Here is a 21,925-nt window from a genome sequence, read left to right on the forward strand (position 1 = left end):
TCATGCGTCACTCTTAATTTTCTTCTACATTGTCGCAAATTATTATAATCACACTCAAGTTTGATCAATTCAAACCTGGCAGCTTTTAAAAAGCTGATTTTTTCCCTCAATTACAGCAGAATTTTCATAATAAAATGGCCTATAATCTCCTCAGATTTTAAAGCTTTTTAAGGCCTTAACATCATTTTTATACATTGTTTGGTTGCCTCAGCAGATGAAAAGAAATTGATTTAATTATAAAAAGGTAAATAAGAAATAAGTAAATAAACATATACATTAAGATTATACATAAAGATCCCGAGCCAGACTGTCTAAATAGTTAGTTTTTTTTAGTTGTATTATAAATTCAAAACATGTCAGCGAAACAACATCTATGGAAAATCTCACAGTCTGATGTTGGACTCTCTGTTGTATATGATGGAATTAATTTGCAATGTTTTACATTAAACAAAAGGTCACAACAAGTCCGACATCTCATTTCACTGTGGCAACCATTTTGAGTTTCATCACGTGTTTACAGCCTAAATTAGTCATCTGGTAATAATACTGACAGAAAATTACATTTATTCACCATCTTAAAGAGAGTTAAGACGATCAATATCAATTTAATCTCTGAGCGTTAAACATGGTGTTTCACCGAATTCCATGTCAGATGTGTTTTGTTCCTTTAATCAAACATATAGTTATTTTGAATCAATTTTATCCACACAGAGCCTTAGCTGTAGTTTTTTCTACAGCTAAGGCTACAAGTAACAATTAGTTTCACTGGTTTAATGAAGAGTTAGCTTAGCACTAACTGTTTCTGTGTAGCTGGGCACAGTGGCACTGGGCACATGCAGTATCTCAGACGTCTTGTTTTCCTCACAGTGAAGTTCGCAGCTTCACACACATTTGTAATTCTGTACAAAACCCAGCTGACTCCCAGGTGCACTGACGATTAGCTGCTTTCAGTCTTAATGTGATGCTGTGATAAACATGCTACAGAGCTACCTCTGACCTGAGCACTCACAGCTGAAGTTGGTATTGATCATCTCTTCCAACCCTCAGTAAGACAACAAATACGCAAATATCCTTCTGTATTATAAAGAAACTTTTCAAATTTTCAGGATGTTCGCTATTCTAGGTTTTTCAAAAACAAAGCTAATACTTATGTGAATCTTTTAAAGTTTGATCATGTCATTCATCTTTGTGCTGATCCCATTGCACTACCTATGTGCTGACAAACAGACAAACAGACAAACTGGACAAACTTGACAGAATATTCTTTTCAAATAATGTTTAAACACTTGGAGAAGAATGTAAAAAGGCTGAAAGTCAGAAAATGTGAATAAGGAGCTTTAATTAGGTTTGGTTAGACTGCGAAGTAGCCGTGAGTCCTGAAGCTAGGTTAGTAAGAAAGGAACTATTGATTAATGTTTCACAAATACCAAACTGGAAAGATGAGTGGAAAACTATGAAAAAAAAAGAAAAAAAAAAAGAGATTAATAAATCAACCATAGCAGCCTTTAGCTGAGACTTTGTGGCCCTCTATCTCAGTGCTTCAAAGGAAGAAAGGAGAGGATTATTGAGATGTTACAAATCAGGCGGAGATTTACAAAGGATAGAAACCAGGATGTTATGTGTGGCCAAGAGAGATTGAAAAAGAGAAAGAACAGAATTGTTGGCTTCTGTGTGAGCGAGGGATAAAGCAGTAAAGCTAGACTGAGGGAAAGAGAGAGACAGACAGGGGCGGGTGGGGAGGGGGTCAAGGGTCACCTGTTGAGTTGTGATATTAATCTAAACCCAGGCCGTTTTTCCTCAGTCCATGGCTGCTGTTCCCTTCAAAGACAGAGGAAGAGCATGACAGACAAATTTACTGGGTGAAAGCAGAGACCCCTGGCTCCTGACCTGAAGTTTAAGAAAAGGAGAAAATATCTCGGTAATAAATATTATGCATTTGTGTAAAAAAAAGAAAAGACCCTGGAAAACACTCAGATACAGCACAATACCGTTTTATATTTGAGGGAAATGGAAAGAGAGAGTAAATTAAAAGCAGAGTGAAGACAGATGAGACGGAAAAAAAATGAAGACAAACAAAGACAGGAGCACTAATGGGAAGAATAACTGCAAGCCAGGTTTATAAACCTGTAGCTGGGGGGCAGTTACAAGCTGTTCTCCCATATCTAATGGGAAGAGAAAACTGGTGCAACACAGCCAGCTCTCTGGGGAATCGGCAGGCCAGAGAGAGAAACAACGTAAACAACTTGATGTGAAGAGTCATTGTCAAAGCCTGAGACGATGAAGTGGGAACAGTGACTAAGTGGATTTTTCTGAAGCATTCAGCAAAAAAGGGGCGTTGACTCTTCCTGAGCCTGGAAGTACAGAGCAGACATCAGTTTGTTTTTCTCTCACTGCTAGAACTAGTCTTCCAGAAATACAAACAGAAGAACTCAAATGGACTTTCTATTAATGACTCGACCATCTTCTTTACAGCCCTGCCGGGGGACATGCCCCGGGCATGCTTGCTTAGCAGAAAACATCTACAAAATGTTCTTGTTTTTCAGCTTTAAATACAGAAAATGGTGGTTTCTTGGTTCAAAAGGGTCTATGGCACTAAGGGTTAAAGGATCACTCTGATTTATTTCAACTGAAAGCAACTGCTGAGATTTGGGAACACAATGATATCTATAGAATAAAGTCAGACTCAGCGAAAAGTGGAAGCAGTCAGACAATCGGACAGGTTGTAAAGAACAGTTGAGACAGGTAGTGTCCTTTCAGGCACCAGTAGTGGTAGATAAACTTTAAGCTTTTAAGTGTTGTACATGTGATGCTGACACATTCATTTTAAATCAGTCTGGAGAGCCTGATTTGTCAGGGAAGCACATTTGTGATGTGATTTTAAGGTGAGAAAATCTTTTCATATAAAAAGCAGCAATGAGACCACCTAGAGGATGACAAAAGCCCTCGAATCATCACACCACATCTCCCAAAGAAGCGGCGGAAGAAACTTTTAAATGTCTCCCCTGGAAGGACTTTCTGCAGAGGAGTCTCCAGGGAGCCTGGTCTGAGATTTCATCCCGAGAGAGGCTGGTACAGGAATAGCAGGAGCAAGATGGGTGAATGGAAGCGGAGAAGGGCGTGGGACTGGATTGAAGCTCTGACCCTGAAGCAGATGGTCTCCGAGGGGACTTATCTTGGGCTATACTCAGGTCTGATGCCTCATGCACCCCAGGATCCAGGCCTCTTTTAAGAGCATCTCTTCCCAGACACCAGCGTACAGTAATATTCTTTGACACGCCTCATTTCCAAGAAAGCACTATACTTTGAGTAGGCTCTAGAGGACAGATGGTGGATATCGAAAATCATGGCCTGACTCACTACAGATGGATGAAGTTGGGAAATCACTACTTTTTTTCCCCAAAGACAAAAAACAGCCTCGGCAAATCCAGAGAGGGGATAAGATCTGTTGGCCAGGCTGCTGGTCATGGAGCGGTTAAAGGCTATGTGAACCGCTCTGTTCCCCTGCATTTCTGTCATGCTTCACAATCCCTTAGTCCTGGCCCACTGCCTTTAAGTTTTGATGTAACAGAGGCTGGGAAGCTTGACACAAGTCATGTTAATATAAACACACAATGAGTAAAAGAAATATGTATATATTGTGTGTATTTACAACTGGAACACTTTCTTAACGGTGTATTTCAAAATACTATATAAATAACTTAAAAACACTTGCTTTATGCCAATCATTGGTGTTGGAGAAGGTGGGTCAGCAGTTAGCTGATCACTGTTGTAGTAATTAAAGCACTGAAACAGTTAAAAAGCTTGGTGGCTCTTCTCCAGAGCTGACTGGCTGTAATGCAGTGCAGATGTGGCTGGCGTTGTAAACACTTACCGCCCCACTCTCCCCTGAGACGGACAAGCAGAGAATCGGCTTCTCGCTGCAACAACACAACAGCCTGAGACCACTTCCATGGGTGGATATTTACTGATCTCTTCTTTGAACAAGAGGAGAGTGGTTTTTATATACTGTACAGCCACCATATTAGCAATAGTCTCTTGTAGAATTTTCTTCAATGGGATTTCCCAGGAGGTTACTGGAAGAGGAGCCTCTCTAATCTACCATGACTTCAGCCAAGACTCTGATTTCCCATTTCCCCTCCAACAGTGTGTTATGTCTTTACTGAAGCTACAAGCTCAGTCAGCAGTCTGAGAGTAAAAACACAACAATGATTGTGCAAAAGCAAGCTTATGTACTGTTCATTCACTTTGCCACATACGCAGGCTGCAAGACAAGGACACTCTTGTGAAATATTGCTTTTGTAATGACATTAATCATGATATAATTTGTGAAATTACCAGTTTTCAATGGGGACATCCGCTTTAAAATGCTGAGGTAGACCAGGCAAAAATCCCATGGTATGACTGGTGCCGTCTATCTGGACGTCACCCTGACAAACAGTGCAAGTTTCTTCTGGTTCCCAAAACCCTTACCAACTATTAAATGATGTTAAATTAAAATTTGATATTTTCAAGATATTTTCAACTCAAAAAAGTTAATGCAAACATGTAGTATTTTGTACATTAAAACTGCAATAGATGATGCATTTGACAACCTATTTTTGGATGTAGGGATGATGGTGCTGCTACAGTAGGGTATGATGATGGTGTATTGTCCAATTCTTTAAAGGTCCCATATTATATAAAGGTAAATGTCCATGTCTTTTTGATTATAAAGCAGGTCTAGGTTCTGTGTTAATACTGTGAAAGTATCAAAGCATTCAGTGCACATGGAAACACACTGGCTGATTGACTCACTGACCTGTTGTTACTAGAGGTCTAGAGAGAAGCCTGAGAGAGGAGATGTAAAACTACATTGAGATGGTTTTTGGATCTTGTTATGGAGCAACACTTCAAATAAAACACCCGAAAAGTGTAAAATAAGGGACCTTTAAGGAAAATCCTGGACTTCAAGTTTCAATTCAAGGCTCTTAACTGTGTATAACAATGATACTGGTCTATTATTGGTATGTGACCGTCAACTTTTCCTTCTTTATCCAGCCACTTCTTTTACTTGCTCATTAAAAAAACACACTGTAAATCAGCCATAAATCATGACAACCTGTCACATCCTGATAGGCAAAATTTCAGGAAGGTTCATTAGTCAGTTTGTTTACATGGTAGGAATACAGTGAGCTTCGAGGAATAAGAAAGAGTAGTGAGTGCTCCTCACTACTCTTTCTTATACTCTTTATTCAATTTAGCAGCTGATGGTAAGTGGATCAGTGGACATTAGGCAGAAAGATCTGGGTGTTCTCCAAGATTTGGAGTCTTGTCTGTTCGGACACAGTCAGTTTAAACCAGCACTAAGGCACTAATATCTATTTCTCTGCCTGTGACAGTGCAGTGGGCCAAAATCCACTGCTGAGAGGGAAGTTTATCCCTGTTACACACTGTGACAACAATCTGCTGCAGGTTGGAGCAGGAGGCTAGGCTTGGCCTGCAGAGACTTGACAGAGCTGATGCCAATCACATAGAAGAAGAAGGCTATGGGAGAGATGAGCATGACTAGAATAGAGGAGAGATGAAAATGTCTTTTCATTGTGACACTGCAGCTATAATCAAAAACAGGCTACGTGCGAGTTTATGTCCACAAGCAGACACCACGTGCAATCACTTTACTGCAGAGATTTACACTACAGATTCAACAGCCAAGCCTGCATGTGGCTTCATGACAGAAACTGTATTAAATGAAAATAGTAGTCATGTTTTTCCTGCTCTAACTTAAGCTTATATGACATGATGCTCAATGTTTGGTTGAGAAACAGGCTGAAACAAATCAGTGCCACTTAAATTAAATGTAAGAGTCTGCATTCAGTGTTTAGTGCCACATGGCTCTCCCAGAAACACACCCACTCTGAGAACACAGACGCCTGGTTGCTCCGTGAGGACGTTTGTCAGCCAACCTGTTTTGTGCTGTCAACAACGATGAGAGGGCGTGGGGCCTTATTCATTTCTACAGTACAAGCTGTTACAGTACGCTCGACACGGAGCCTGGCGAACGTCTGTGTCGGCGCTGTGGAAGAAGATGAGGCAGGGTGATTGGCAGCCGGCCAGAAGCCAGCATACTAGACACAAGTGTGGAGACAGAGCAAGAGTGAAAGAGTGAGTGGGGAGGAGCTTGGCTGAGCTTTTTATCACAGGGCCATAAATCACTCCCTTGTAAACACTGAGGAAAAGCTGTCCACCAATACACTGTCTGCTCTATGTAGGCACAGCCAGCTAGCCTAGCATTGTTTTCCAGCAGGTACTGCTATTGAATTTCTGCTAAGTTGGAGCTTGTGTACCACAGGGCAGTGGTACTGTGACAACATAAAACCCCTAAACAGTAGGACTACTGCTGTTGGGCATGACCTTTGAAGCAACAGGCTATCTGTCAAACACCTTTAGTTAGATGCAGCCTTCCCAGGGCTAACACAGCGTCCTGATCTGCAGAAACAATGACGGCCAACAGCTCCACCCATCACCCTGCCTCAATGTTGATCTGGACATACATCTCTGTTTGATCGACATGGCCAGCGCCTGGATCTAGAAAGAAAATACTAGTAGGCAGAGGGAGGCTTGATACAGGAAACAGGCTGGCAAGAGGAAACAGTTCCTGTTGTAAAACAATCTCATTAGAGGAAGGATAGAAGACAATAACCACTCTGTCAGTAGCTCAAAAGAGGCACTACTCACCTTCTCCAGTTATTGTCCGGAGGTGGGGACAGGTACACTGCTCCATAAGGAGAGCTCTCCATGTGGGTTTTTGTTAAGGAAATTATTGGAACAAATACAGAAATATACATACAAATACATACACCACATATTTTACATGTTATTTGATATAACCACAAACAAAGCAGAGAGCACACAGTACAGTATATTTCGAATCTGACTTGTAAAGTATAAAACCGTCCTTAGTCTACTTCTTCACCCTGACTTTTTTATTTCAAAATAAAACAAGGAAGTGTTCTAACTAAAGCTCTCAGCACAAATATATCACATACAAACTCAGAGGAATAGAGTTTAACATGTCCCAAGAGAAAAGAAAGCATTTACATGTTCTCATCAAAGCCCCATTGTGGTGGAAGACAAGTGTCAACAACAGAACTACCTTTTTCAAATACTTGCTGAAACAATGACAGCATTATTTGATTTACTACTGAATGCGGACGCAGAGTTCCTGGCATTGTCTGTGAGAGGGCAGGACTTCAGGAGGGTGGTGTTTCGTCTTGCCGAAAGTCACTCTTTTACTGTTTGCAAGTTGCAAGCTCCTCTGCTCTGGAAACATAACAGGCTCCTCTCTGGGTAGTAGTTTGGGGAGGGGTGTTGAAAATGTCGACTGATCAACACAAAGACATTAAAGCAGAGACTGGGTGCCCCATAAGGCCAGCCACTGTTCCAAACAGCGTCTGTTTAGGCCTTGGACAAATTGTTATCAGTAGTGAGCCAGATTTACAGAGACTGGAGCCCTGATATCACTCGTCACCTCTCACACAAAACATGGGATAAGCCCCTTTTCAAAAACACACATACAAATTAAGTGGTACGTGCACTATTGTGGTTTCTCCAGACGCGGAGGAAGAGAGGGAACAATCCTGTCAAACTGGTTAGCTGACAGGTTCATGTGATCTCGCTTAATACCTATCAGTAACTATGATTGGGGGGGGTTGCAGACAGAAACTAATGAATGAGCATGAAACTCCTCTATACTACATAAGAGTGTATTGGGATACAACCCAAAAATCGCCTTGTATTTCTTAAGCTAATCAGAGCCACAAACCACATTTCCATTTCCAAAATATGGCACTATGATTGGATAAGCCAGAGCCACAAACCACATTACACATTTTCATTTTCAAGATACTGCACTGCTCCCTGTCATCATTCAAATCACTTTCCACAGCAGATGATGGTCTAGTTTTAACGCTGCCAAGCTCAGTTGAATCTCAGTGGATGCAAAGCTCTGAGAAACAGGTCAACTCGGGACCCGCAAAGAGCCCTGTCCTTCATACATATTGTCAGTTTGTCAGGTAACAATACAATCAGTTTTAATACAAAGTTTTATTTTCATCTAAACGTAACAAAATTCAGCTTATTTTCTGTAGGGTAAATCTGACCATGTGGAGATTTTGGAAAATATTGGGGCAAGTTATACAAATACATATTCTACACACCAAGACATCTTTCATGACTGTCATTTTCATTTTCTGTACAGAACAGAAAAAGCGACGGACTAACCACTATCCTACATTGACCTAGAGACTAAAACTCTTCAGGTCTTGTTTTTCTGTGTCATATTTTGCTCTGGTTGTTTTACTTCTATGACTTCTGACCGCTTCTGTGACGGACATGCCTCCTCAAAACCTGACTGGACCAAAACCTGACTGGACAGTCCTGTCTATTTTGGCACCAACAACTCCCGACAGTCTCTCTCAACAGTGACCTTTAAACCATTTTGATCACACCATCTATACACAAGGACACGTGGATGTACAGAATGCTTGTATATGTGGAACCAACACCGCCCACCCAATACAGACGGGCAAACTGCTTCTGTTTTGACACTAACAAGAGCAGACGTCTATAGGAGTGCTTCTACCCAGGCAGTGTACATTACAGTGTTTTCCACATTACAGCACATATCCACAATAAACAGGGAGATTTAAGACAAACCACAGAGTTTGGTTATATTGCTCTAATCGATTTAAAATTCTGTCAGGAACTCTTTGAAAGCTTCAAGAAAGTTTAGAGTTACGGCTGCCATGGTACAGCTTGGCAATAAAACATTCCTGATACTTATCATGAAATAAATTTCCATAATAACGATAATAAACTCATGAGTAATTTACGATAAATGCATCTGGTCAGAATTTGGGCCTATTAGGCAAACGGGCTTTCAAAGCTGACTTGTGTAGGGCTAAAACAAGGGAGGAAAAACACACACAATCTTGGAAATGTGAACATGAGCGAGTCAGAAGAAGATGAAGAAACTGAGGTCATGCAACTTTGGTGATTTGGAAATGGTTTGGATTTCTAAACCTGGATGCAGGCGACCTGCGCCAACAAAGACAGGAAACACAACAAACATTCTCTACCATTTGAAAACGTGCCATCGCACAAGTATCCACAAAAACAAACGTCTGTGATCCCAGACTGCAAGCACCACCACAAGCACCAAAGCTCACAAACAAGCCTCTGTTTTCCTCAACATGCCACATGTATCCAATGACCATGACGTTATGCATCTGCTCTGATTGTTCTCCACAGAAATATACTCTGGTATGACATCACACACTGGGACACAGGTAAAACGCCTCTCTAACTATCACACACCATAGTAACAGGTCACTGAATCATCTCTGTCCCGAGGCAGGGAATAAACAGATCAGCTTATTAAAATTCTATGAGGTGGGGATGTGCTGATGGATCTGTTGGCTAAGTGGTGTTTCATGTAAATGCGACATATTAGGTGTGAATCCAGATCATGAAATTTAATCCATGTCCTCTTTACTACAAACATAACCTATATATTATCTAAAAGAACCTTTTTAAAAGAGCATTTAGCTTTACAAAATAAAATGACTGAGTGCAAGAGGCACTGCGCTGCAGTGGCTTAGATCATAAATCTAGTGCATTTAGTGTTTCCATTAACTCAACAGTTGTCGTGATCATTCACAAGAAATAATCCTTTTTGTGTGATCATGTATAGTTACAACAGGGACTGTACATGCTGGTCTCATTCAAATCCAGAGACCTTCCTTCTTTCACTTGCAGTCGAATACATGATTCCCAAGGTGCTTAAATCAACTTATTCTCATGTGCAGCTCAAACTTGAAGACAAAGTTGGAAAAAGAACCTTAATTCTGTTTCATTTTCAGGACAGTATTTCAAAGTTACACAAGACGATCCATTATTTGGTAAATGTAAAACAGCTGCTCGTCATTCAGGGTCTAAATTCAACCACTGGTTTATATGCATCTGTTCTCTGCTTCATGAGATACCTATTCTCTGTGACAAATTATGAAACACACAGCACACATGTAATTTGCTGACTGGCGACAACATTCATAGCGATTAGCTCTACATTGTAAATGGGAGCAGTTTATATAACACAATCTGAGTTATGAAATCTTACAAAGCCAGAGTTATATGACAAGAAACCATGGAAATTGTAACCAAAATGTGGCAGAAAAAGACTTGATTTTCTGCTCTCTCTCATTTCAACTGTGGGGAGACTCTGGGGAAATGAATTTTAAAGGGTGAAGCTGAGAGTTAAAGCACAAACACTCACTCCTCTGTTCCTCGCTCTGTAGATTATCACCATTAGAACAATTATACCCTTCTGGAGCTTCCTCATAGAATGAGATCTGCTGCTACACTTCTATGCAAAATACACACATGCATACACAACCTCAGTGTGCATTCAGAGTATGCTGAGAATGTCCTACTGTCAAAGCCCATTAGGCAGAAGTAAAGTGCACTGAGTCTGCATCAAACTTGAAATTAACATGATGACTAATTCTGCTCCTGAGGCTACAAACAGCTGCCTACACTGGTAAGTGTCGCCACACTTAAAGGTGCTATATGCAAGTATTCTAGTTTATAATGTTCAAGAATTGACTTAAATTATCAACATAATTTGAAGAAATAACAGTTTTGTTGTTATGTCACATATGTTGATGAATTGTGTTGCAGAGATCTCTGCTGAAGTTAGCACGCTTACCAGCTAGCCCCAGCCTCTCCTGTCACATAATACCACTTTGTGCGTCAAGAAGCAATAATGAGTCTCTGTAGTGTCCAAATTGCCCTCAGTCCAACATGAAAGGATGAAGAAGTAGTGCTGCCCAGAGGGCAAGGAACCACATTTAGTGGCAAAGAAAAGAAATGACATAAATAAAAGCAAAACAAGAGCTAACATTGGCGTTGCTCACCATCATTGGAAACAACTCTTGGCCAGTAAAGGAATGAGGTTTGATGCTGAACTCACAATATTTCTTCTAGACTGGTAATTAAATGACTGTTAATGCTTATGTTGGCTATTTTATGATTAGCAGAAATTATATATAGCACCTATAAAACCACATCATAAACACAAACCAACACTAAAAACCACTAAACAGCAACAAAAACAAAGCACCTGGAAGACACAACACCCACTTCCACATCATCAATTAACATATCATGATAACAAAATTTGCATCACATGGAAATATGTTCGTGAGATTTCCTACTGTCAGCATTTATGTTTGGAAGGATATCTGCCGTCCATGCTTGTCGATGGGTCGGCGATGCGGAGAGTTGATACGGTTGCGGTCCCTATGGACCCTCTCGACCAGCCCGTGGTGGCGGGTCCCTCTGACAGAGTCCAATCCTGAAGGGAAGCCACCCTGAGAAAGACACAGGAAGAGTCATTTCACACCAGACACATAACCCTGCAGTTTCCTACATGTTGGCAGGAAGAGAGGAGGAAGAGCATCTGACAATCACTTTGCCAAATGTCAATCAAACCTGAGCTGTATCTGAATGTGGTATTGTGCTCCAACTGTGAGAAAGAGACACAGTTCACGTTTTAATTGCTGCTAATACAGTCAACATCTGAAGCTGAATATACGATCCACATTTGAATGTCGATCATGAAGGCACTGCACACAAACTGCAGACTGGTACTTTGCATTCATTTAATTGTATTAGAGCTAACAAATGATTATCATCAAGTGGAATCTAGAAGCCTTTTAGTTTGTTGAGTTTGTTCCCAGAAGAGAAGGGGAATGGACTCAATAAGTGAGTGAAGCTTTCTACTTTCAAAAAGGGATTCATTTCTGGACCTCGCCACAGTTCTGCAATTACTGCTCTGCCACTAAGTAACAAGGGCACTTTCACCTGGACCCTCTGTATCCAAGCACAACGCACTCCTTGGAGAGCTGACACAGATACAGGCTCAGTGCTATAGAACAACACTGCGCTGCTTGAAGGAGTTCTGAGAACTACTGCACTGATTTTTTATTCCATCTTTTTGTCCAGTCTTCAGAAAATCATCTGAATTATTTAAGGCTCTCAGGAGAAGCTTGTTTGCACTTCTGAGGGTTCAGTTCAGTGTTTTGCTGTTTTGGCAGTTAGACTAGTGGTCATATATAATTAGCCTTGAAAAACCCTTGAATGAGAACAAGGCCTTGAATCGGATAGATGATAATCCCAAGGTAAGCAGGGTTTTAAAGAAAATATTCATTCAGTTTTACATCAGACATCCCTTTTGCTTAAAGGAAAGCATATGAGTACATTCAACAAAATAAACTCCACTAATTACAGAACCAGCACATCTATAAGGCCATGTCCAGACTGATGCCAGCTCTTCAACCTCCTCAACTTTTATCACAAAACAGTGGGACATCATCGCTGCAAGCACACATTCCTGGTAGATTACTTTACTTTACAACAGTGCACCTCTACTATTTACCTCATGATTGTCAAGACAAGGGACAAATTGATTGTGATACCTTTCTAAAGCTGTAAAGCACTGATAATTTTGGTTCAAACACTCGGGGAAAAAAAGGCAAGACAACTGTAAGAAAACAGACAAGGACAAACTACATAAAAATGGTGCAAGACATACACTCATAGTGTAATGCAATTCACTGCACTAATCCTGGAACAGGCACTACTGTTTTTTTCACACAGGTATTATAAGATGAATGAAAGTGAATTTGGAATTTAGTATTTATTAAAATTTTAAAAATCTTTTATTTCTCCATAAAGTCTAGTTTTGCTGGTTGTCTGAAGTTGTTTATGCATTTTGAATTTGCAGTTTGTGGTGACGCTGTATGTTTTGACTTTGACAAGATCCCACCTGAAATTCAGAGCTGGCGTTGCCGATCTGATTGACATTGGGCAGGGAGCCTCCGTAGTACTGCACCCGTGGCTGAGACAAGCGAAGCTGCTGGATTTTCTGAAACTGCACCTGTCAAACACACAACACACATCTGTCAGAGGTTATGAAGTCTGGACATGCAGTCTTGGTTTGTAAAGAACTGATATGATCATATGATTCCCAGCTAACTGTGGATGTACAGAATTCAAATGTTGCAAAGCCATATTGTAACACAAGCAGCTATTCCAGCTATAACACATTACAACTATTCGTATATTCCAATGAATCAAACGCTCTTATTATTCAATCTTAACAGGTGGAATTTTTTCTATTTTAGTAACACACACACACACACACACACACACACACACACACACACACACACACACACACACACACACACACACACACACACTCTAGGAAATGAGCAGCTTGCTTCCATACCAGCAGTCTACCAAGAGATGCCACAACGATTACCTCGCAGAAAACAGAAGGCGGTTTGTTCTGCCAAGGGAAGGTAAACAGAGCCAATCATTGGCTGTGATCAGGAATAGGCAAATCAGAGGGGCATATCTTCCTTAGACTGCCGAAAGGGCAAAATTTGAATCTCAAAGGACTAACAGATTTACAGAGAGCAGACAGCGATCTTTACAAGAGATCGTAAATATGACAGGATATTTGGGATGGGCAAGGAAGGTGTGACTAAAGACTTTTGTCAGTTTATGTGTAGTAAAAAGGGTGAAGTGTTAACTACACCGCATTATGGTCATCTAGACAGTGGTGACTGTGTTTATCCTTTTTGTTTCTGTCTTTTCACCATTTAAATTCATCAACATCTGCAGCCAGTAGACTGAAACCAAAAATAGTTGTAATAGTTACAAACAAAAACAAATTGTTTCTTGCCCTGAAAGAAGCATTTTAATTCTCAGCTAACCGTGGCCTATGGATGGCTGATTGCAACAGTCTCTGCTGACCAAAACACAGGGACAGACAGACAGATGTATTTCAGGCATTCTCACGAATAACTTAGATGTCCCCATCAGTAACATTCAATGTTCAATCTGGGACAAATGAAAAAATATGAAAATAAATAAATCCCCATTTAAACCTCTTACTCCAGTGTTGGTGTTAGCCTTACATAACATCCAACACACAGACTTTACACATTTATGATTTACAAGGATGCCAACTGCCTGCTGCACAGCTGATGAAAGAAAGCTGGAGTCTGTTTGTGCATTCAGGTACAATGTACAGTTCTCCAGAAGCCCTCTGGGGGTTTATGTTCAGTCCGTTCATCACTGGCGTAAATGTTGAAGCAGCTACTTCTAATTCCAGCTGTTTGCTGGCAGTGTGTCCTGTGCCCTGGCCAGCCTTAGTCGCACTGACTGAGCTTTTCTGTCTCACAGAGGTCACTGACAGTTCATACCTTATGGCAAACTTTGTTCAGTGTCGCCTCAAAACCACATCCTCTTTGACTGGCCATTCAGCACTCTCCCTCTCATAGAAAGAGCACATTGTGAACCAATGGTATGAGAATAATGTGAAAAGGGTCTTTATATCCTCCCATACTATTTTTATTACTTGGAATGTGTACTGTTGTTGTGTACTGGAATATGTGCACACTACTGGAAAGTGTGCAGTTGAAATTTTAATGTGATGGAGAAAAAAAGATTTGAAAAAATTACAACACCTTTAAAAAAACATGTTGACTCATTCTGGACCTATGTGAAATTCAGCCAGCAGCAAAAACTGCAGATAAAAATCCACATATATTTAGCTATGCAGGTTCAATCCTTCTAGATTTTAGCACTGCAACTGATGACTGACTGACTGACTACTAATCACAAGTTCCCAGAGCCCAAGGTGTCGCCTTCAAATGTCTTGTTTTGTCCAATCAACAGTCGTGAACACAAAAGAGATTTACAACTACAATGGCACTCAGTACAGAGCAGACCTCCACCAAGGCCAAATAAATCCTACACGACTGATTGTACTAAGTCACAGATCTCAACAACATTCATATGTCTGATGTTTTATATGAAGATCCGAACATTATTTCCTGAGAAACTGACAAAAATGTTGAAAAATGCCCGATCTCACAATGTTAAGGAAAGTGATAAAAATATTTCCTGGATCTGCCCCTTTAACCAGATTGGCACCAAAATTTTATTGATTCTTTGCTGGCCCATGCTCCATCCCTCCACCAAGTTGGGTGCAAATCAATTATTTTTGTGTAATACACCTGACACAAGTTTATACATAACCTCCTTGGCAGAAGTAATGATATATGTAAAAGAAAAGTGGCAAATACTCATATTTGAGAAGCAGGAAAAAGAAAATGCTTTTCTTGAAAAAGTGACAGAAACTATTATTGAATTATCAAAATAGCTGCCATTATGTTTCTGTTGAAAAATCAATTAAACTCTACTTGATTTTATGCTTAGTTAAAGCATTTTTTTAATCAAAGCAAAAGCATAATTTTCCAACAAATCTGTATTTTTCCATTTTACTGTAAAGTAAACCTGACACAATTAGTTGATAAATTAATTAGTAGATTGACAAAAAAATTATTGCCAAGTATAATCAAATTTATTCATCTAACTCCAAATATCCCCAGGTTCCAACTTCTTTAATGAGAGGATTTAATATCTATTTCCTACCACTGTATAATATCTCTAGGTTTGAACAGCGGGTTGCACAAAACAAGTCTAAATGATGAATTCATTAATTAAAAAAAAGAAAAGAAATCACCAAATGAATCCTTAATGAATACAACTGTGAGTTGCAACCCTACGTGTAAGCATGACTTTTTCTCTTTTATTTATGTTACATGCTGCTGAGAAACCACTCCAAATGGGCCGAGTAAAACTCTTATGCTTCATTTTGAGACATGAAATACAGGCTCATAAAGATAAATGTTAGCAATACCAGGGAATATAAATGTAAGACTCATATTTATTTTAGCAGAGCTTAAGATACAAAAATATGACAACAAAAAACACCTGATTGTGACAGATGTGAGTCACCATGCCTCAACACTTGGACATGTTTCTCAAAATATCATTAGTTGCTAAGTCTACAAGGGGTCACCTGAACACATGCACTGCAAAAGGATAACATCATGCCAAACAAACTAAGTGTGTGTGACTAAAATGCCCAAATTATGAACCGTCATCTCGAGTTGGTCCCACTCCCCCTCATCCGTGCAGACTGGGACCACAGTGTCCACAGGCTGCAGGAGACACATCAGGGTTTAACCCGTGGGAAATCATTAAGTATAAAAAAGACGATCGTATCTTCGTGTGCAACACTGCTTCCTTTGGGTGTTTCTATCTGTACAACCAGCGGAACTTTAGGCGGGTGGTGCTGGTACAAAATTTGACACTTTCGCATTTCCTGTTTCATGGCTCTTTGCAATACTTTTCCGATTGATAGTAATTGTTGCACCCCACGTTTTTCTTCTGTTTCGATAACTACTGATGTGTGTATGATAGCTTAACTGTGAGTTTTTCCTCTGTTGTTACACTGGGCAACGTTACTGCAGATGGGGTTTGTCACTGCTGAATGGATGCATGAAGAAAAAACAAGAAGTAGTGGTTCAACACCAGAAATCTCAGTCAGCAGACGGAGTCTATCAAACAAGCGACAGCTCACTCCAGCCGAGGCTGTCCGTAGTTACAATGAACGCATTCGGGAAACAAAACAAAAAAACTGATACATGACAGTTATTTCAAAATGAAGCGTATTTACCCTTGAAACTGTCAGGTCTGTCATCAGCTGTTCAAAGGCCCGCGTCTCTTCTGCTTGCTTCTGGTTGTGCAGCGCTATCTTTTCGCTGAACTTCCTGGGGTTTGAGCCACCTGTGCCCGGGGAGCCGGACATTGTGTGGGCCGTAGTTTTGCAACTTCAGCTACTTGTGGGGGGGGGGGGAACAAAAGTGGAAAACGGTGCTGGGAGTCTATTTTTCAAAGTCTCTCAGTGAGCCCATCAGAGTTTTACAAGCATAGAACATATTACTGGTTGGCCAAAGTTGATTCAGAGTCAACTCGGCTGGCTGCAGTTTCAGAGCTGAGTGGGTTATTGTAAGCCCGGATAGTAGCTAACGTAGCTATGCTAACGTTAAAGCTCCTGTTAATAAAAGTTGGCTTCTTAAGCTTTGACGACGGGGTATATGAAGCCTTTGCAAATTATCTGTGCTTGCAAGTTAACTTTAATAACTTTCTAGAAGAATTGCGTGTTGATTAAAGTAAGTTAATGGCACAATGTAACTTCATATTGACACACTTCCAGCGAACCACTTGTTTGAATCTAACGTTGACATAACGTTAGCTGTCATTGCTAACATAACGCTGGAGGTGAACGGAGAGCCGAGTAACAGCTGCAGCTAGCAAAGTTAGCTAAGCTGCTGTCAGTGACATCTCAACAATTTTGACAAACGCACTCTACCAAGTTGTGGACACTCGGTCTCGGTCAACATCTAACAGGCTGTACTGTATTAGAAGCAATTTGTGCCAAAGGATTTAGCGCTGCTGTTAGAGAAAGTTGTTAGCCTCGTTAGCTAAATCTCGCTACTGACATTAGCAAAGCTCAGAGCAGTTGGGCAAAGGTTTTCTCGGTAAATTGTATTTCAACAAGTGTCCGCTGGTCTTGTTCGGACTTTACTGAATTTCGAGTTTATGTTACCAACAAACTGGGAAACAAGCAATCTCCAAAAAACGCAGATATTCACATGTGATGCAGGCGCATAATCCACAATTTCACTCTTAAACAGATATCACAGCGCTTCGGAGTCGAGTCTTGTGGTAATCCACGGACAGCAGAGAGACCTCAGACAAACTCCAGCCCTACGACTCCTCCATGAAGAAAAACAAACAACGCCGACAGAAAAGATGGTTTCTTCGTCGCCGCTAAACCGGAATTCTTCTGAGAAATTGCTGCTGATGTTTTCGGCTTATTAACCGTCGGCTGACAGGGCTAGTAACTGCAACTCAGATCCGCTGGCTCGTTATCCTCATACTACTGCGAGAAAAACATTGCCTCGTTAAACAACGTCAATACCCGTTGTGTCCACCAGGCGGCGACAAAGGCAGTACATTATCATGGCTCTCTGTGGGAATAATAATAACTGCTATCTGTCTTATTATTACTATCTTTGGGAAGTTGCAGTGTTCGTCAAATTAAATTCAAAGCTTTTTAATACAACAGAATAGAATTCAATACCCTTTCACTCTCATATTGAGGGAAAACTGATGAAAATTAATCTTTTGACATTTCACTTTTGTGTCAGTACTTCCCAGTGACCTGGACCCATGTATGGATTAATGAACCAGGCCACTTGGCCTGTGTTTAGGGCCCCCCTGGCCCTTGTCCATGCCCAAGGGCCCAGGGGCCCATGGGCCCATAGGCTAATTGATAAGTGTGAAAGGTAAGTGTCAGAAAGGTAACGGATGAGGTAATCAATTAAGAATAATTAATTAATTTGTTAATTTAGCTAAAATCAAAAGCTTTCTGACAACTGTGTCCTGACAACCAAAATGACTAATGTATGACTAATGTTATTGTTTATGATAGGCAAGAAAAAAACATTCAAGATCTTTGTCAATGATTTTTAAGACTTTTCAATACATTCTAACACCTTTTTTTATTTTTATGAGGGAACTGAATTCACTGCTTTTTAAAAATTTACAAGACTTCAACATGCTCTGTTAATCCTGGGAGGTGGAAGCAGTCCTAATCTACGGAAATAGTGATTTCAATAGATGGCCTGGGTTCAAATTAAAGGACTGGTGTGTGGGATTTAGTGGCATCTAGCAGTGAGGTTGCAGATTGCAACTCCAAACACCTTCCCTCATCCCTTCCTTTCCAAGTGGTCTTCAGGTAACGTAAGGAATGCGAAAGGCCCTTATTTCATACAAGACCTCACTTATGGACCACTAGAAAGTACTATAGTCACGGCATGTGTCAGGAGCAGTAGCAATTCTACAATGTAAAAGTACTTCATTAAACATTTGTAAGTATTATTATTATCTACTTTCGCTATCAAAGGCAAACGCATTTATTGTGCACAGTATGGCCTCTGGATGTTATATTTGATTGTTATTACTGATGATCATGTAAGGAGTATTCTAATGTTAAGCGCGAGTTGATTTTGCCAGCTTTATATACTGCTGGGTGGTTTAATCTGTATCGATGCATCATTTTTACAAAGTAATCAGATGTTTTTAATGCAAAATCTTGTATAACTGTAGTGATGAAATAACTGTAGTGGAGTAAAATGTAAAATGTTTCCCTCTGAAATGTAGTGCAGTAGAAATATAAAGTAATATAAAATAGAAATTCTGAAGTCAAGTATATTACTGATGGATATTACTTGAGTCAGTGTTGACCACTGCCTGCAAAACAGCTGTCAGATTAGGGAAACCACACTGCATCTGTAGCGCTTTATTCTAAAACAGGTCAAATACACTCGATTGACTGAATGAGAGCAAATAATGTACAGACAGCTCGGTCTCCTCCACATCAGGGCAACTTTACATGAGACAGAAAATCAACATCTGGTTCAATAAGTCCGTGTGGAATCGCAATTTAAGGCTCCTTGAAATAACTCTGATACAATCACCACTTCACTAAAATGAGATGGTGTACAGTGATATCTGCTGGACCCACAAGTCTAGTTACTGTAATACTGCACATCCTCAAGCTCACTAGCTTACTCACATGATCTGCCTTAGGTTTTGCTACAGTATAATGTGGACTCACAACATATAAAATATAAATAAGGGCAACTTTATCAAATTATTTTCAACAAGACAATGTCCATCTTACACTTCTAGAGCCCATCTCATGTTTTACAGATTAACAGACATGAAGTTATGTTTACTAAACTGATGTAGTTTATTCAAGATAAACAGCCCATAAGATTTATAAAAACATTTAATTTCCAGTAAGTAATCTGAGAAAGCCAGTCACTGACCACATCTGCACAGCCTGGAGTGCAGGAGAGCTATGTCCCTTCTGCTGACGAGTGTCAGAGCCAGGAGCACAAACGTACTGTAGGTCAGTTCTGAGCATCAGGGCTGAAGTCACGGCCGCTCGGTCCAGTCCGAGACAAACCAAAGACAAACATCCTGACTTGTCAAGAAAAAGGGAAGACTACAGAGCCTGATAGTGCCAGTGTTGGGAAGGTTACCTTTGAAATGTAATAGGTTACAGATCACTAATTCCCCTGTTTAAAATGTAATAAGCTATGTAACTTTAATTACTTTATCAAAGTAATGTAACTTACTGTTTGATTACTTTTCAGTAACATTAATTTAGTCTGTTGATTCCCTGTAGATATTCACAACCTAATGGCCTCTCATGTTAATATTCAATGAAAACAAAACGCTGAAGTAAGTAAGTGAGCTCACACCTGTCACCTGTCTGACCCAGGTTGTCCACAGATACGACAGAAGGCGGCCTTCCTGCTCGGACATGTTATATTCTACATCTCAGGTTTTACCGAGCAAGATTACGATGCAACTCTTTTGTAATCTCCGACATTTTGAATAGTAAATGTAATTATTCTTCTTTTTTTTTTTCCTCAGTAACTGTAACAGATTACAATTACATTTACTTTGTAATTTAATTATGTAATACTGTTTCATGTAACTCCCCAACACTGGTGCCAGTAACAGGCTAGGTGTGAGTGGTGTAATGTCAATTTGTCATGCTATTGCAAAAAATTGAATTCTGAAGTTATTTATATTGAAAAATGTCAAGTTTTGAGGTCAACAGCTCAATATGAGCATGGCAATTGTTGCACAATTTTTTTTTACAAATACCATGTCTGATGCCACTTTCTCTTTGCATTGATATCAGAATATTTATGTGCATTTTATGTTGAGGTGGGTCGAATCCAAATCAAGAGAGAGAAATACTTTAAACTACAGTGTTTTCAAAATAAAATGTGGTGAAGAAGGAGGAGGAGTGCATCTTGTTTTTTTTTTTTTTCCCTCCACCTCTTTCAGTTTTTCTTTTCAATTTGTGTCAAGCAACAACACAAAAATCAAACACAAAAATGAGACAGTCATTGAGTCCAAGACCAGGTCAGGACTTGTACAATGCTGCCTCACGTGCTACGGCCCTGCTGAAAAGAACGCTAGCTCTTTGGCAGCGGAGATGTTTATCAGGCCTTTATCAGCCAGGTGAGCGGATAAACTAACAGCTAAGAAAGACATAAAACATGATCTCTTTACATAAAACATAATTTTTTATAATTACTCAAAGCCCATGCACAGGATATTCATAATATTTAAAGCAAAAAAATACAAATCTTAAACCTCTGACCTAACTGCAGTTACAGACAGTAACAGAGACAGGAAGAAAAACTCCAGCAAGCGTCTGTGGTTTGCTTGCTCAAGTTGCACAATGGAGTGTTCCATGAAGAATAAAGCACAAATTGTTATCCACATGATAAAAAATAATGCACATTAATTTGCATAGGCGCAAAGGAGAAGTGCAGTAAGGAATGTGTAGGAAAGCCGGGATGGTTCAAGTCAGGGCTTTCAGCGACCCCTGAAAGTGGGTCTGGTGGTTTGAATCAGTGTCTGTTGCCCTTTTCCCCTGTTTCTCTATTTCCCATAAAATTTCTTGTTGAGCAGGAAAATGAGCAGGTTGACGTTGATGGTGGCCCTGTCGAAGAGCTTCATCACCGCCACGCCTTCATACTGCAGCTGGAGGAGATCCTGACGAACAAATACAGAAGAGATCAGCCACAATCACAACCGACTATCTCTGTAATGAACTCGCTATCTACGCTGCTGGAAGGAAAACTGTTGTGTGAAACAGAAATCATACCTGATATTCTAACTGTAATGTCTCCAAGTGCACGCCCATGAACTTGGCCTTCACATCAAACACTCCGACCGTCTCTGATGGCGAAATCTCAAAAATAGCATTCTTGAATCTATGAAAAGAGGAGTAAACAGAGGATTAGTCAACGTGGAGAGGGGGGTAACTAGCAAACAAGGAACGGATCAACAGAAGCCCTCTGGTTCC

At 40.2% G+C, this 21,925-nt stretch overlaps 2 protein-coding genes across 2 annotated transcripts in view; both read right to left on the reverse strand.

Annotated features, from left to right (window-relative positions):
• Nucleotides 1-16,768, reverse strand: part of crtc3 (CREB regulated transcription coactivator 3) — a 29,496-nt gene extending 12,728 nt beyond the window's left edge. The window contains exons 1-4 of the mRNA XM_022748259.1: nucleotides 16,637-16,768; nucleotides 12,866-12,976; nucleotides 11,280-11,408; nucleotides 6,715-6,776 (exon numbers count right to left, since the gene is read on the reverse strand). Of these exons, the coding sequence (XP_022603980.1) occupies nucleotides 6,715-6,776; nucleotides 11,280-11,408; nucleotides 12,866-12,976; nucleotides 16,637-16,768 (434 nt within the window). The remainder of the gene's footprint in view (nucleotides 1-6,714; nucleotides 6,777-11,279; nucleotides 11,409-12,865; nucleotides 12,977-16,636) is intronic.
• A 2,543-nt stretch (nucleotides 16,769-19,311) lies between these two features.
• iqgap1 (IQ motif containing GTPase activating protein 1) overlaps nucleotides 19,312-21,925 on the reverse strand; it is a 45,624-nt gene continuing 43,010 nt past the window's right edge. The window contains exons 36-37 of the mRNA XM_022746804.1: nucleotides 21,725-21,833; nucleotides 19,312-21,612 (exon numbers count right to left, since the gene is read on the reverse strand). Of these exons, the coding sequence (XP_022602525.1) occupies nucleotides 21,499-21,612; nucleotides 21,725-21,833 (223 nt within the window). The 3' untranslated portion in view covers nucleotides 19,312-21,498. The remainder of the gene's footprint in view (nucleotides 21,613-21,724; nucleotides 21,834-21,925) is intronic.

This window comes from Seriola dumerili, unplaced genomic scaffold, assembly GCF_002260705.1.
Source record: "Seriola dumerili isolate Sdu_G_001 unplaced genomic scaffold, Sdu_1.0 BDQW01000011.1, whole genome shotgun sequence".
Lineage (NCBI taxonomy): Eukaryota > Metazoa > Chordata > Actinopteri > Carangiformes > Carangidae > Seriola > Seriola dumerili.